Here is a 16,933-nt window from a genome sequence, read left to right on the forward strand (position 1 = left end):
AGCAGCAGAATTGTTAATGGTAAATGGTGTCAGCTAATCGATGACCTGTGCTGATTATGACGTCCTGTAAGGATTAATGCTTGCTCATTAAAAACACGCACGCACACACACACACACACACACACACACACACACACACACACTCAATCGCATGCACAGACACAAAGAAAAACACTCACGGAAACTTTCTCTTTATTGTTTGGTGCAGGGCGGAGACATTGAGTGCACTGGCACCTCCCTCACGGAAGCTCAACAACACATTGGTGAGTGAAATGGATTAAGTTCTCGTCATCGTTGTCATTGTTGATGTTGTTTGTACTGTTACAGAAGATACAGGAACAAACCCTCTCAAATCTGAGATTTTCTGTGATTCTGGTATCAGATCCCCCAATTTATTAAAAAGAATCTGTCAACCATTTATCAATTCAGTCAGTCAGTCAGTCATTCACTTTTTTCCATTTCCAACAAAAACAGATTTTTACAGAAATTAAGTGCATTAATCAACATTACAATGTACAATAAACAAAGTAATATAAGGTTGAAAAACTTCATCGCTCTCGATTGTCCCTCTCCCTGTCTGTCTGTCTCTGTCTCTGTCTCTCTCTGTCTCTCTCTGTCTGTCTGTCTCTCTCTCTATGTATATATATGTATATGTATATGATAATTATGTTTGATTATATATACATATCTAATATATATTGAAATATATATGATATAATATGCGTATATATATATATGTTCAAACATACATTTTGTATATTTGATAATGTTACACCATGCTCTGATCTGAGCGAGATGTCGTGCCTTCGTAGGAAACCTTCACGTATAGATATAACATGGAATGCATACAATGTGCTGCCATTTTGCACCGTTTTGTGATAGGACGCGTGATTTCAAGCCTGGGCCCCTTAATAGACAGGAGAAAAAGTTTCATTCAGTCGGGTCATTCTTTTTCAGGACATCTCGTTGGCGTTTTACAGCGATCGAGACTTGGGCAAAATTATCCCATGCATCACTGTCTGTTACAGTGCTCTCTCGGAATGAAAGCAACAACAGCAACAACAAAAATTGTCTGCAGTTTGCAGCTTTCTGATAATTTATATAAAGTGGGTTATGACTCATACCCACAATCTTGATAAAAAATATGATGCTTTTACTAACTTAAAAAAAAAGAGAGAGAGAAGCGCAAATCGTTTGAGAATCAATTTCTCAAAGGCAAACAGCCTAAAAGCTTTGCTGTTGCATTCAATTTACATTCAACAACTCGGCGATATAGTAACGGAATCTAAAGAGAGCATAGTTCTGTTTTTAATTTACTCTTTGTCTTAACGGTATAAGCAATTTTACAATAATCTAGCTCTTTTAGCTCACTATTAAAGATGTCTCAATACTAACATGATTATATAAATTATACTTGGAATAGATGATACTCGCTTATACAGGAGTCATTGTTGTACCGATGTCTTCATCATAATTATAATTATTCACGTTACTGTTCCTAAAACGTACGAACTATAGACTTATGCTTGATGGGACTCATCTCATTACAGACATGAAAACGAAAACCGAAGTTTCACAGGGTTTTTTGTCCTTTTATTGTTCCTCTCGTAAATAAGATCGTATACCCGATCTGTATTACAGTCAACCTGTCAACAGATCGAGCACACGATATTATTCACGGAGAGCAACAGCAAAAACAAACAAATGGATAAATGAATGAATAAATAAACAAGGAATTGAATAAACAAATTAATCAATTAATTAATTAACAAGTAAATAAATGATCCGTAAATATACTCCGCAAAACTAATTCCATTCATATGTCATGGATAAGAAAATGAAAAAGAAATTACTCTATTTTATATATATACTTGATTTATTGATTTTGGGGGAAAAATTGATTATCATATAGAAAATCTAATCTGACCAAAATCTCTATATTTGATCTATAACAGATATGACCATTTTCTTTCGAAATGCATTATGGTAAACCGAACTACGCTGTCAACCTTTAAATACGTTCAGACAGTTCTGTATCGCACCTTACGTTGATTCACGTCACAAGGTCGCTGGTACATCGTTACCTCAAATTATCTCAGACGTGATAGACAGCTAATGGTCTGTGTCGTCCCGTAAAATCACCTTGATGGTCCTGTCTTAATAGTCATTGGTCTATGTTTTCTTCATTCCCAGTCGGTTTCAGCCCGCTGATCAACCGGGAGTCGGTCATGCACATTGCTCTCTATGGTTGCCCGGACAAAGCGGCCAGCAATAAAGACTACTGGTAATCGCCGCCCCGATTCGTTTCGACACTTTAAAGATATAAATATCTATATTATATATTTGCGAAATTAATGATGTGCTTCAGACAAAGCCCTTGATTCCAAGTTTTGGATGCAGACATGTTACATAACTTTATTTAAGTCTATTCTTTGCCAGAATGCTCATTATATCTGTAAAATATTTCTCAGTTACGCCAGCATGAGCTCACGTTTCAAGCCATCGGTAGTGTATCAAATTAATGGATGTACTTTTTTTATAGCAGGAATACAACAACGCAGACTCACATCAAATCAGTGATATCTACAACTTTAAAGCTGGTAGTATATTTCAATCACTTTTATTGTGTAAAATGTTTTGTACTCTTTTCTGAATTAATGAGTTATTTTATCAAACAGATATTCACTCTGAAGAGGCCGTCATCCACAACAAAGAGAACATATTTGATAATAAGATAATGACGGCAAATGTTATATCACACATTAATTGTACCAACAGTAAGTATCTGTCGTGTAAGTTAAATTGCACTGAACGATTTAGTTTGTTCTTCAAGCAGATATCATGAAAATCATATCACATCAACTATGTCATTGTTATTCCATTGCCTCAAGTTCCCGGCTCATTTAGAATATACATTGAAGGCTAGTGTCAATATCATTGTGTAAAAGATGCTCCTTTCATGTTCTCTGTTTTTTAATGGTTTACTCGTTTTCTCTCTGAACATATTAAAACCCCTTTGGTTACAATCTCCATGGGCAGAAATAACGAGAAATATCTTGTGAATGAACGAAAGTGCATAATACCCGATAATGACGATGAGAGTAAAAGTCATAACTACACTGCTTCCCGTGTTGAAAACAAATGATATTGTCCATCCAATGTACCCCCCCCCCCCCCCACGCACACACATGCAAAATGACTATAAAACAAGTCTTTGTACAGTCACCCAAGTATCACCTTATCCTGCTGACTTGTGCTGGGTGAAAAAAAAAATGTTTGGCTATATCCCTGCATGGTGCTCGCTTTTGTTAATCGAGAATATGTTGCCGATGTCTTCTTACTAGGGCTTTCGCGCCATATTGTGGAAGATTTATAATGCTCAGATGATTCTGGGAATAATCACAATGCAGTGAAGTGTGTACTGCGGGGGAAATTCTTAAGAGCGCTATAACAGTGTGAGAGGAATGAATTTCATAAGTAATGAAGATAATCTGAAATATTGATGAATACAGCATGAGGGAGCATACAGTGTAACTTATTTCATATGACACTCATTTTATTATTTCTCATATTTTTTTAATCAAATAAGGTCTTGCACCCCTCAGAACAAGAGTGGAATATGCCACGGTCCTACAGCTCTGATGTACGAATGGACGCGAGACAGATGCGACGATTACCTTGCAAAGGGTGAAGCTATCACAGTCGGAGGGGCATTCATTCATAATGTCGTTTTAATGGTGCAATATGTTGATGGTAGGTAGACATTTACAGCATATAGTGGTTACACGAATATAACTATTACTGGATTGTGACCACCCGTCTTTTGCAAATACTAAACAAAATATAAGGATATCACACCTATTAAAATGAAGAAAACCATACATTTAGCATGGATACTACTGTATTTACAACATGTAGCAAAATTACTATAGAGTAGCGTGTCCAATAATTTTGGTCAAACAGTAATTTTAAGATATAAAACATGAACAGGCGTTATTTTGTGAAGAAAGTAACTGGCAATAACATGTTGAGGTAAGGCGAGATGAGCTGTTGCCCTCCAGATACCACGATCTAGATGCCACGATCGCCGTGAGCTTAGATTGCATGTCTACATCATTCCTGCTTGCAATAGTACAAAAGATGTCTGTATTTGCGTATATTGTTGTCAGACATTACCGCTTACAATGATAATAAATAATTATCCCTATTCAGTTGCATGTTTTAGAAAACCATATATTGATAGAAATCTATATTAATATCATTAAATGTTGTATTAAGGTTTCATTTCAATTTGAAACAAAAAAAAGAGATGAAATGACAAGTATATGAATAAATTGCAAAGTTGCATAAATAAACGACTTGAAAACAAAACACTCACTTAGTATTGTGGTAATGTGAGTTGAAATTATGATCATGAAATGATGATGCACTTGAGAAGTGCGTCTCAGGCAATTTCGAAATTAAAACAAAAAATGTGTGTCAAATGTCATCATGTTTCTATTTTTTTTTTATACAAAGATTTCGATCACGGTAACTGGTACTCACACCATTTTCAAGGGTAGATATCTAAAGATATAATATATTTCTGATTTGGGGGTCGTAACTCGTCCGCTAGAAAATTTGTTTTATTTTTTCCCCGCTATAACAGTATACCCTTACCTCTTCACTAGGTTGCCCTCATGACATCACACCGAATCTGTTTTCAAGGGTGATTCGATTTGTTTGTTGTCATTTTGTTCAATTTTTCACGGACTGTTACTTTTACGAAACTGCTTTTAATCAAATTTGGTTAACTTTCTTCACGATTAAAACATTGCCAAGCAGACAAACTATCTCTCGATGCACTTTTATGGTGTTATTTCTTTTTAAAGGTGGATTTTCAGATTCTTCCGGATTACAGCTGAAGTTGATGCCATCTGAGTAAGTTATTATTTACCTACATCAGCGTTACTCAAAGTTAGATTAAAATTCACTTTGTGTAGAATGTCTCTTTTTACTAGTTTACGGTATAGCAAGGAGGTTCAAGAGATGGAGTAACAACAGTGTTATTCCCTTTGATCCCATGTTTGATGCCGCCACTAAGAAATATTTGAAGTATGTGCTGAACCGGAGCTGCCTCACAGATAGGAAGACAATTGATTCATGTGGCATTGCATCATGGACTCGTCACTCTCAGTGGAAGATATGTCATTATATTACTAATTACTTTTCGCTGTCCCTTCCTATGAAACATGAGCGGTATATATTACATAAAGGTACAAACACAGGGATGTGCGAATAAGAATTCCACAAAAATTGATGAAATAAGAATTTAAATTACCCGACTTTACATGTTTTTACACTGATCTAACATATAACTTTATAAAGAACTACACTTAAAGATTATACCATATCAGTTTCATTTATCGGAAGTGATCGGAAAGATGATGATATCGACTTTTCAGTAAGGGTGCAGTTCAAATATTTTCACAACGTACGGCTCAGATTTATACTTTTTGACATAATCCTGGACAGGAGTTACTTTCTTTTTCATATGCCTTATTATTAGCTGAAATCTAATTTTTCTTAATACAAAAACAAACAAGATATAGCCGACATTATGTTAGTGTTTCAAATGAATCATCTCTTTGCTCGGAAAGACGGCGGCATCGAACTCCGATCATCAAAGTCACAAATGCACCCTGTAGAATTCCTTTGTACGTCAAAAGAAAACTGACAGCTGTTTGAATGTTTACAGCCACCTGGAACTCCATTTCTCAAACCTCCTTGGGTATAGTTACATTATGTGTATATGATATAACTTTCCTGGACTATTGAATATTCTTGATGAAATTATTATTTGCTATATCATGATACCTAGAATGAAATATGGTTCAGATAGTTAAATGTGAAGTGCCTACCGGGCAGAAATTAGTAACTCTATTGATAACAATTGCTCCAGAACAATGAACTATTTATATCTTGCTATATTTCATGTACATGTAATTTAGATGTAAGGAATACGCGTGTAATGTACCGTAATGGATACTTGCCTGAGTGTGTTGTATTTTGGCTAAAATCTGTCATCTTTTTCACCACGATGATGAGATGAATTCACGGCAGTTTTCCACCATTCCAATTGTAATCTAAACCTTCGTTAGCATACAGGGGTCAAGGAAGAGGGGAGGGGAAATTTGGTGATTAGGAGCTGCACCCTATCCACCCATCCCCCTAAAAAACAAAAAGAAAAAGAAAACAACTTTTTCTCTGAAAAAAACAAACCAACTACAAGAAACCCCACGTCATTCCATGGGCCCCAACGAAGGGGGAAGGGAGGGAGGGTGGGGGAGGAACATTGACCCAACCATGAGCTTTCTGCCCTCCCCCTCCCCCCCCCCCTTCTCGATCGGAGTGCCCCCCCCCCCCCACACACACACACACACACTTGAAAAAAAAGCAAACTTCAACGGCCCTAGTCATGAATCTCGCCTGCGCCTTGATTCGTTCATGTCCTCATTCCATCATTTCAAGGCCCCATCATTTGAATTTTTAATGTCTCATTTTTTGTGACGTCATAATGGTAATGGTAGCACTGAGGAGACAGGCATCATCGAGACGGTCAATTACTACTCAGGGGCACTCAAGAGCCCAAGCTGCGACCCCAAACCACTCATCGACAATGCGGAGGACGAGGACGAGGACAGAGACGAGGACGAAGCCGTGAATGAGCAGCAGGAAGAGGGCCCCGATGAAGGAGACGAGGAGGTAAACGGGATGCAAGAAGAAGAGGAGGAGGAGGAGGAGGTTGAAATGTTGCCGAGCAGCAGCAGCAGCCTGGCCGTCGAGGAAGACATTGGCGACGAGTACTCGCAGTCGTCTCTCTGGTCGATTCTGGAGCAGAACACAGACTGGATGAGTAGCAGAGTACCCCGGATCGATTACGGTGCCGACGAGTCCATCTCGATGTCGGAGTTCCTGAACCAGGACGAGTACTACAGCGACCAAGGGATCGACCAGTCTTACCAGAACAGAATCGACGGTGACTCGTACATGAATAACTACGGTGATGAAGGGTCGGTCTATGCTAGCTCAGCCGACTGGATGGCCAGACTACAGGTAAAGTGGCACAGCGTTCTCAGTGTTGACGGAGTGAAATGTGTAACGCACAGTCATAATTGTATTGTCCCTTGTAGGTATTAGACACCGACTACCCCATAATGTTTTATTTTTGTTCTTGAATTTGTTTTACAGATCTATTTGTGTGGGTGTTTTTTTTTTCTCTCTCTCAATTGGTGAGATGGCAGATACAACACTTTCAGTAGCTGGTCATTATTTCTGACATTTCCACTCTAGATTTAATGTTTGATTTTAGCATTTCACCATCGTTCGTGAAACGTTCTTTACAGGGTGACGAAATTCTTTTGTGCGTGTTGTATATATATATGTATATATATATATATATATATATATATATATACAGTGTATATATATATATATATATATATATATATATATACAGTGTATATATATATATACAGTGTATATATATATATACAGTCTATATATATATATATATGCGTGTGTGTATAAGTGTGTATGTGTGTGTTTATAGTTGGTTGTTAAAGACGTTGCTATGGTTAACATCGTAATAAGTGAAATAATGGGCATCCCTCTTTGCATCGATAGGACCTGTGGAACTCCGCCGGTGCTCAGGCCTATGGCATGGTCCTTCGTGGCTGGTGGCCGCGTGACGAAACTCTGGAGATCGGTCAGGTGGCCGGCATTGCCACAGACTCCAGTGGAAAACTCTCCCTGGTTCACCGGGCCGATCGTCAATGGAAAGACGGGTGAGAGCACGTCTACTGCAGTATTGTTAGACTGATCAGATTCTTATCATACAAGGCAAAGTGTTCGGATTTGCTGTTGTTGCTATTGTTTGGGGGGATGGGGGAGGGGAGGCAAAGTATGCAAAACATACCGTCGTGTGATGACGATAGTGTTTGCCATACATAATCGTATTAACGTTCTGCCACGTTGTCTATCCACAATAACAATGAACTATAAAACGCACCCTTCCAATATCAGAAATACAGATAGCGAATAGGTATAGTACATCAACACTGGATAAATCTGCCATAATCTACACCATTGTAGAGAGTGTGATTTATATTCAGTTTTAAACTTTAAGCCACGCATTTCTTCTCGTCGATAACAGGAACGAATTCCCTGGAGTAACAGAGATGGTTCATGAGGCGTTACAGTGAGTTAAAATTTCAGGGTATATAAACTGTTACAAATTTAAAAAAAAATACAAGTAGGCCTACCTCTAGAGGTGACCTCTAGAGAAGTCTAGAAGCTCAGTTAAACACTACATTGTTTTTTGTTAATTCATGAAATAGATTCGTTTTAAATTGGTAAATACGCCACTCTGAGTTTTGGGTTGTCTACACGGATAAAACTTTGTCTCGATTCATTAAGATGGCTGGCAAAAGAGTCCGGTTAAATATGACCTCGGTCTGCCATAGAGTCTACTACACCATTCACCACGTTTCATCATGTCATTCGGTGTACTCTCTCGTAATTCTGTTTTGTCATGCGCTACGCAGGGTCTTTGATGACGAGAACAACTTCCTCTTGGATGAACCTATTCCTGATGACGTCATCGTAACCCTTGACCCTGGTACTGGCGAAGTCCTCACTTCTTGGGGCAGTGATCGGTAAGACTATAATCATAATCGGTATGGCATGCCCTCTGAGTTTGGGTTCGAAACAAAGGTCAAAGAATATCACCTGAGTATATACAAAGCAAATAAAAGTAAAGAATCGAATAAAGCATATCAGTGAAAATTAGCTTTGCTACATTTAGAACTAAATTGCCAAAAAAGAATTCATTGAAACAAACTTCTTATTTGGGGTATTTTACGAACCACCGAACACTTAAACATCTAAGGAAGATTTCATTATGTTCACATTTTGCGGAAATATTATGAAACTATGGCAAAGTACAACAATTACTCTTATATCTATAATAGATCAAGCCACTTTGTACATCATCGAGAATGAGGCGTGTAATGATTTCAGTAACGCAGCATTTAACACTCTGCATGAATGTTGTATTTTAGCATCTACGGAAGAATTTATGTATGCATGGTATTGCTGCAAAATGACGATAGAAGTGTACTTATGCTTACCGACGATTTGCTATTGCAAGGTATTACTTAATGATTACAAAACATACGCAATATACAAAAGCTGTCACAACATTGCCTGCTTTAACAATTGTACTATATACTATGTCATGTAGTATAGAATTGCACATGTCTTGATCATAAAGTTTTTTTACAACCTGATGTATTGTAATTACGATAGATATATGTATACACTTAATAGCCAAACGATATTAAGCGGGTTCAGCTGAAAAATTGAAAAATCTTCATGTCAGTGGGAAAAATTATCAGCGCTTTATAGCTGTCTTTACATGAAATAAATGTTATTGTGGTACTGATAAATCCATAATGCATAAACCAGGCACGCATTTCATTGATGCATAGATTTTGTTCGTCACATTTTTAGTCCACTCTCACTTCAATATTTGAGGGAAAAAGAAGAGAAATTGAAGAGAAAACGAGACGCACGTAAAAAAAAATGTCATTGTACTTATTCATAAGTAGTGGTCGATTAAACATGTTGTCTGTTTTGTGTTGTTTGGACAGTCCTTGATTAGAACGGCCCTACCAAGAAAACGGAATGGAAAAAAGTTGTATGACGCGAATTTAATATAATTATATAACATTATATGCACTGATAATAAAAGTGAACAATCATATTTAAGGACGATTCAAGTCTGCCAATTATACCGTCAGAGAATTTAATGCTACGAACGTAATAGCCCCCTCCACGTTAAAAAAAAACAAACTTGTTACTTATTTCCCATGTGGAAATATAATCATGTAGAGAAACTGGAATCAATTTTGACTGCTACTTGGATCAAAATATTAATTGCAGTCTACATGGCGGGAAGACAATCGTCATGGTGATTACTGACATCACGTAGTAACTAGATATTTATAAGATACACTAATGTTGTTTTATTTCGAGTGAAATACTTTGCAATGTACGTGGATTTGTGCATGCTTAGTAACTGAAGCTCATATCACATCGATGTATCCCTATTATATCCATGTCTAAGACATGTATCCGCATATAGTTTCTCTTGTGCTTCTTTATGTTTTTCCCTGCTCGATAAGTCATCGGAAAATTAGGTAGGCAACGATGGCTTCAGGTATACCTGCTTGTAATATATTGCAAGATAAGATTACTTGTAAAGTTGTTACATGTTGCAATTCCTCACTATATTGTCAACTATTGATGTGGTGTGTAAATGTATAGCGTATTTGCAGTAAAATGGAGTCAGTTTGAGATCTCTTTGTTCCTGTCCACGTAAGATTCTACATGCCTCATGGTTTGTACATCGACGCCCACGATAACATGTGGCTGACTGACGTCGCGCTACACCAAGTCTTTAAGTTTCCGGCGGGTTCCCGAACACCGTCCCTCGTGCTCGGCAAGGCCTTCGATCCGGGCAACGACCTGGACCAGTTCTGCAAGCCCACCGACGTGGCGGTCGACAGCAGAACGGGCGAGATCTACGTGGCTGACGGGTAAGATCCTGTGGGGTGTTTCATAAAGCTGTTCGTAAAGTTACGAACAACTTACGAGCGACTGGTGATCAGTTCTGATGTGCTATACTTATCAGAATTTCCATAATTCAGCACAAGAACTGATCACCAGTCGCTCGGAAGTTGTTCGTAACTTTACGAGCAGCTTTATGAAACGCCCCCCCCCCCCCCGTGTCATTAACATTCTGATGCACACAACTATTCCATCACTTTGTTGCATCTTAAATTTCCTTGTGGGTACGAATCAAAAGATAAATGCAGTCATTACTCTCGAGCACAGATTGTAGAACTCATTTCAGATAGCTCACAAAAACAAAATAACTTTGACCGCTTTCTACTCATTCATTCAATATCCATTCATTTCCAGGTATTTATACTGTCTGTTCATGAAGTACAAGTATTCTTTTATCAGTTTACATCTCTATTTATAATGCGTTGTTGCCATCCTCATGGCTATGAATGTGGTTATAATCATCAACACCATTACGTGATTTTAATCATCATCATTATGAAAAACCAAAAGATGTCGACCGGAACGGACTGTCCCTAATCTGCCCCCCCCCCCCTCCTGTCTTTTACTGACGATACCTGAACGAAACAAACTTACATAGCGATTTGCACACCTTGCTTATAATATTGAGGTTTTTTTCGTGAAGAGAAGTAGGCTTCGATTGTTTTAAACTTTTAAAAGACATCTTGAAATGTGGTATATCATTGCTAATTGCTAATTTTGCCAAAATAGTCGATGCATCTTGCACGATTCTTTCGTGATCATCCAACTAAGCATATGGTATGCATGTATGTGTCAGATTATATTCCATCCAGAAGACGAAATACGAACATGACGAAACTAAAACCTTTCCTTGCCTGTGATCCTTCAACTGGCATACATACATAACATAATCATCTCACACTACACAAATTCTGTCCGCCATGAGTTAAAAGCTACAAAACAGTCGCGAGATTATTCGAAGAGCAAAGTACACATACCCTCTATTTTTTCTTCATTCAAAATCTTTACACTGCAAACTACAGAGACCATTAATGCAAGAAATATGAAATTCGCGGTTTTATCTGACGGACTCTATTTTAGTCACTGAGGTTATTTTACTTCAATCATTATTTTGATAGAATTGATAGCACGTTCAGTTTAAAGGATGTGGTAGTTTTGGTGTCCGGAAACTTGAAAAATTCCATCATGTATATTTCTCTTCTTGTTTCAATGTTGTAGGTATTGTAACAGCCGCGTACTAAAATTCAGCCATAATGGAACGGTTTTAATGGAGATAACGGCAGGAAAGATTCCGGGAGGTAAGAATATCGTTACAGAATGAGCTGTTATTCAGTGCGTGTGCTGCAAACTAGGACTGTCCACAAGGAGCTTTGCTTTATGATATATATATATATATATATATATATATATATATATATATATATATATTTATATTTGTTTATTTATTTATTCATTCATTTATATAATGTTTGTTCAAAACTACCGAATTAACCTGACAGTTGTGGTTACATGAGGGGTAATGACATTATATCAAATTCGAGAGACCCATATTATAAAGTAACATTGTCCTCTTCCTCCACACAATTGCCTCGGCTCCTATAACTCACTGTTTCTCTTCCTCCCTGGTTCTCTCTCCCAAAACATGATAACATATCTCCCTTCCGTCAGAACTCGTACCGCCCTGGTCCCCGATGAGGTCGTTCCAGATCCCGCACAGTCTGGCTATCATCGAGTCGAGAGACATCATCTGCGTGGCTGACCGGGAAAACGCGCGCATCCAGTGCTTCAACCTGACCACCGGTTCCCTGGAGCGCCAGATCGCATCGCCTGCTTTCGGCAACGAGATCTACGCCATCGCCTACAACGACGACGAAGGTACCGAGTTACTAGTAATTTTAGTTGCCATGTTCATTATATCTTTACTATTTAGCACAGCTAAATCCCACAAGCTGATCTTTTCTGTGGTTACTGTATTTTCTGCAAAACCAATATCTAATTTAAGACTGTTAAGGGTGTTGGCTTTTATAACGTATTTGACGAAAGTAACTATTGTGTCAAAACTATGGTCAAAGTTGATTGGTACTCTAGCTGTGAATGAGTTACACTACATTACATGAGTCAACTCAATGGGTATGATTACATACTCGTTTTTTCTTTCATCTAGATGTCCTCTACGCCGTGAACGGTCCTGACGAAGGCGAGGAGGTCCCGCCATTGGGATTCACTGTTGAACTGGAGACGGGCGAAATCCTCAGCACATGGGACCCATACCCGAAGGTAACTCGGCTGGAGGAACCTTAAATTATTCATTGTGTGTATGCGTGTGTGTGTGTGTGTGTGTGTGTGTGTGTGTGTGTGTGTGTGTGTTTGTAGTGAGTATGTGTTCTTCCGAGCACTTGTATGATCTTGTACTGGCGATCAATTTTTTTTTTAAAAGTTGTAGTTGAACTGCATTCGGGGCTTAAAAGAGGGACTTTTGCTTTTAATACATTAAGTTGGCCTCTGTTTTTTTCACAGCAACTGGGCATCCTTGCAAGAGATGATATAGGAATTATCATACATAACCGTTCGAAAGCATGTCTGTGACATGTAAAAATGTCAAATTGTGTACATTCAGAATCTAGATTATTAGCCATGTTGCAATACATAATTATGATGAAACTGATAAAAATGATCATTAATATCATCATCCTTGTTGATTCCATTGTTACTATCATAGTACCAGTAATCACCCTGGTGATAGCAGAAATAGTAGTAGTATTCGCTGCAGTATGGCCGGGTAGTCCTGGTCCTAGTAGTCCTGATCTCAGCTAGTGGTATAAAGATGATGATTACGTCAAACGTGACATGACCATCCTATATACATTCTCTGGACTGTTGCAAAATTCAGGTTAATTTCTTCAAGAGGAGAGAACTTATACTTTTGATATCAAATATGTTGTGCAAATAATCATCATGTTGGCGACCACGGAAGGCTCTGTTTTTATGAAAGTATGTTCGAACCCAACATGATCTAACATAGCTGTAATTCCCTGTGACTATAGCAGTGAAAAGTTTAGCTCATACTCATCAACTTTGATATCTTCGCTTTGCCCTGTTTGTCTCAGATATTCGGCGTGGTCCATGACATCGCCACGTACCCTCCCGAAGGTGCCGTCTACGTGGCCGACATCGGTGTGAATCGCGTCTGGAAGTTTGAAACAACATCCAGCAGCCTTGGCAATGAGATATAGAGAAAATATGATCGTTGATAGATCCTTCGATGCTGATACAAAGATCACTATATCATACGGCTCTAAAGAAAAACATGAAACGGTACACCAAGGTGCACTTTATCAATCTTTCAGTAAACTACAGCATCTGGAAGGAAAGATAATCTAATTAGTCGAAACTAAGATCTGCACAAACAACAAAAACTGTTGAGAACCGTGCCACATGTGTCTGCTCGTCCTCATAGTACTATTTTTCGGAGAGGGTGATTACGTGATTGGTTCAGACTAGCTTCACTTTCAATAGTAATATTTCAGCAAGTATAGTTAAAAACAAACAAACAACCAAGACAATAAAACCAGAATTACCGCATTCCTAATCATTATCATACAATACTTGATTTATTTCCAGATGGGGGCAAGCTAAACATAAGCTTTGAAATCGTTGAAGGTATGTTATATTGTGTACTTCTTAAAGTGACTGTTTCAAATGTCAAATCTATTTCGCCAGCAACATCGCTGATCCGCGCAATACTATAATAGTTTCCGAACAAGGCACAAAGTTATACATCAATGAAGAAGAACGTGATTCCATAAATACTTTTGCATACAGAGTTGCAGACACGATGGGTGAGCTGTCTTGAGTAAGGATGAATTGAAAATTACTGAATAGTAACAACTGCACATCTAATAGCACATTGCGTCACATCTCATAATGGAAACAGGCCGCCCCTGATGATCATGCCCTGAAACCCGTCCGTACGTCTAATCATTTCATTTGGAAGTTAAGCATGTCTTGATTTCTGCAGCTCAATAAAAAAGGATCAGTCACAGCACTATAAGCACGCTTTTCCCTCGCACACATCTATTTTTTTGTCCATCTGTCTGTCTGTCTGTCTATCTATCCTTCTGTATATCTATCCATCTACTCTATCTACCAGTCTGTTTATCATTTTCTCATTTCTCAGTTATAGGCAAGTAAGGTGATTTTGCTTGTTTCGTTCAGTAATGTGAACAGTTAACATGAAAGCAAAGTTCACCAATCTCAGAAAATTAGAGTGTAGAGCCACATAATGCAAAAATGTTTTCAAGTGCAATTTGTCATGTTCCGGGCGGGGGGAAAAGATGAAAATGTAGAACTTCGAAGCGGCATAAAGAAACAAGGAGAAAACGGCGTTCAATGTAATTTGCAAATTAGTTTTGACGGACCAAGCAGCATTGTACAAATGTCTCATTAGTTCAATCTTGATATTCATGTCGAAGTTTAAACCAGAATATGCTGTGAATTGTGTATGTTCATAACTCTATCAAAAATTTACCTAAAGGCCGTAACTTTATGCACTTTATCGTAGCCTTATATAGTTGTGTAATTTGTGCTTTGCAGTAGAGAGAAAAAATGCAGCTGTAAATAATCACAAAAACATATCAATGTTTAAAGGCTTACAAATATTTATTTTTAAAGAAAAAAAGAGTCATTACATATTTTCTTTGGTGGTGTGACTTACATATCAGAGGAAAGATATCCCTAGAATCGTATGAGCCAAATTTTAAATGTAGTTGAAATATAGATATATAGTATATTTATTGCTAAGGTTGAAAATTCTAATTAAGGTATGCATGTGGTAAACTCGAGATGTTATATGCCAAACACGCGCGTTACTGCTGTCACCGATTCAAATACATCAGACACTCACGCACAAGAATTTGTAAGCATCCTGCAATTTCTCAGTTGTTTTATTCCTTTGACCTTCATTTGAGTAACTTCACGTTTTGTTTCATAATGTATGTAGCCTTAGCGGTTGATCCAACACCTTGTTTTGTGCCCACGTGTGCTTGAGCTGGTTGTGTATAGTGTTGTTTTGCTATAGAAATATTTTGCGATACTAAGTTTTATGAGAATCGTGTTGTATAAATTTGAGCAGAATATGTAATAAAGTCGCAGATAACGATATACAGTTCCAGCACGATTGACAGTTGTTGTTGTTGTTTTTATTCATGGCGTTTTATTTCAAAATTTAAAAGTTCCACGTGACTAACCTATCCTATGTACGCTAGCTGTAAGTTTCAAAGATGAAGAGATAAGGTTTTCTTGCTGTTTCTGGCACTTATTCACCATCTTTTGTGTTCAGAATGAACACTTATGAGAACATGTTGTACTTATGTGTGAGTTTTGATTAGTAAATTATAACAATGATATACTGTACATCGTACTAAAGGCGCATCTTACACGGTACGGTCTCCATGCGCTTTTACAGTTATAGGCATCTTTGATAATCAAAGTAAAATCGCCCGCAATACCATGAATATATTCACATACCTATATCATGTGAATATAATAATCCACACGTGCACATGCATATTCGTATCTATACAGTTAGATCATCCTGTATATAGGCAAAATGGCAGAAAAGGGAAATCAGCCACTCAGTGCAAGTTTTGATAAAGAAAACTTTCTTGTCATAAAACACGTTGTGGGCATGTAATCACTGCTCCAACTATTGTACATTATCCAACGTTGAAAAAAAATATATGCATATTTGATTTTTTTTTTTACTTCTCTTTTTTTTTTGGGGGGGGGGAGGGGATGGAAGGGATAGGGGAGAGAGATGGGGTGTGAGCCACAAAACAAATATTTCGAGTGACAACTACACTTCGTTCCATTTATCATGCCCATGTTACCTGAATACTTTTAAGGACAACAATAGATATGAATGGGTACGGTAGGACATAAATAAATTATCGTCTACCTGGGCAGCTGTACAATAAGACCAAGAGACAATAGTAGATATTGTAACGATGCATTCTACATTAATACACAGAATAACAACTGATTGATCCCCCCTCCTTGCTGCTGAAGGTGATGATATATTGTTTCTGCAATATAGCAATGCTTGAAACACCCTATCGTGAATACGCTAAGCAGCTGTGGCAGCTATATTATGACGTGTTTATTTTTCCCCAAACAAAAAACTCAAATGAATTTCCAACGCAAGTGCCGGTTACATGGATTCGGTAATGGCAATTGAAGTATCATGAAAATGTCAATATCTTCC

At 37.8% G+C, this 16,933-nt stretch overlaps 1 protein-coding gene across 1 annotated transcript; it reads left to right on the plus strand.

The window, feature by feature from the left end:
• Positions 1-230: 230 nt before the first annotated feature.
• On the plus strand, positions 231-15,142 carry LOC139740427 (peptidyl-glycine alpha-amidating monooxygenase-like). The gene is made up of 12 exons (XM_071651019.1): positions 231-263; positions 2,194-2,284; positions 3,590-3,753; positions 4,872-4,920; positions 6,570-7,095; positions 7,666-7,826; positions 8,586-8,696; positions 10,425-10,640; positions 11,890-11,969; positions 12,340-12,546; positions 12,836-12,948; positions 13,779-15,142. The coding sequence occupies exons 2-12, from the start codon at positions 2,229-2,231 to the stop codon at positions 13,902-13,904; spliced, it is 1,809 nt and encodes a 602-aa protein (XP_071507120.1). The 5' UTR covers positions 231-263; positions 2,194-2,228; the 3' UTR covers positions 13,905-15,142.
• The last annotated feature ends 1,791 nt before the right edge of the window (positions 15,143-16,933 follow it).

This window comes from Diadema antillarum, unplaced genomic scaffold, assembly GCF_040938485.1.
Source record: "Diadema antillarum isolate AM-2024a unplaced genomic scaffold, OU_Dant_1.0 seq00000854_RagTag, whole genome shotgun sequence".
NCBI classification, from domain to species: Eukaryota; Metazoa; Echinodermata; class Echinoidea; order Diadematoida; family Diadematidae; genus Diadema; species Diadema antillarum.

Bases quoted from the DNA above. Each gene is read 5' to 3' on its own strand.
- LOC139740427 (XM_071651019.1), top strand. From the start codon at position 2,229: ATGCACATTGCTCTCTATGGTTGCCCGGACAAAGCGGCCAGCAATAAA. The intron at 8,697-10,424 runs GTAAGACTATAA...TGTCCACGTAAG, and splicing joins ACTTCTTGGGGCAGTGATCG to ATTCTACATGCCTCATGGTT. The intron at 12,547-12,835 runs GTACCGAGTTAC...TCTTTCATCTAG, and splicing joins CGCCTACAACGACGACGAAG to ATGTCCTCTACGCCGTGAAC.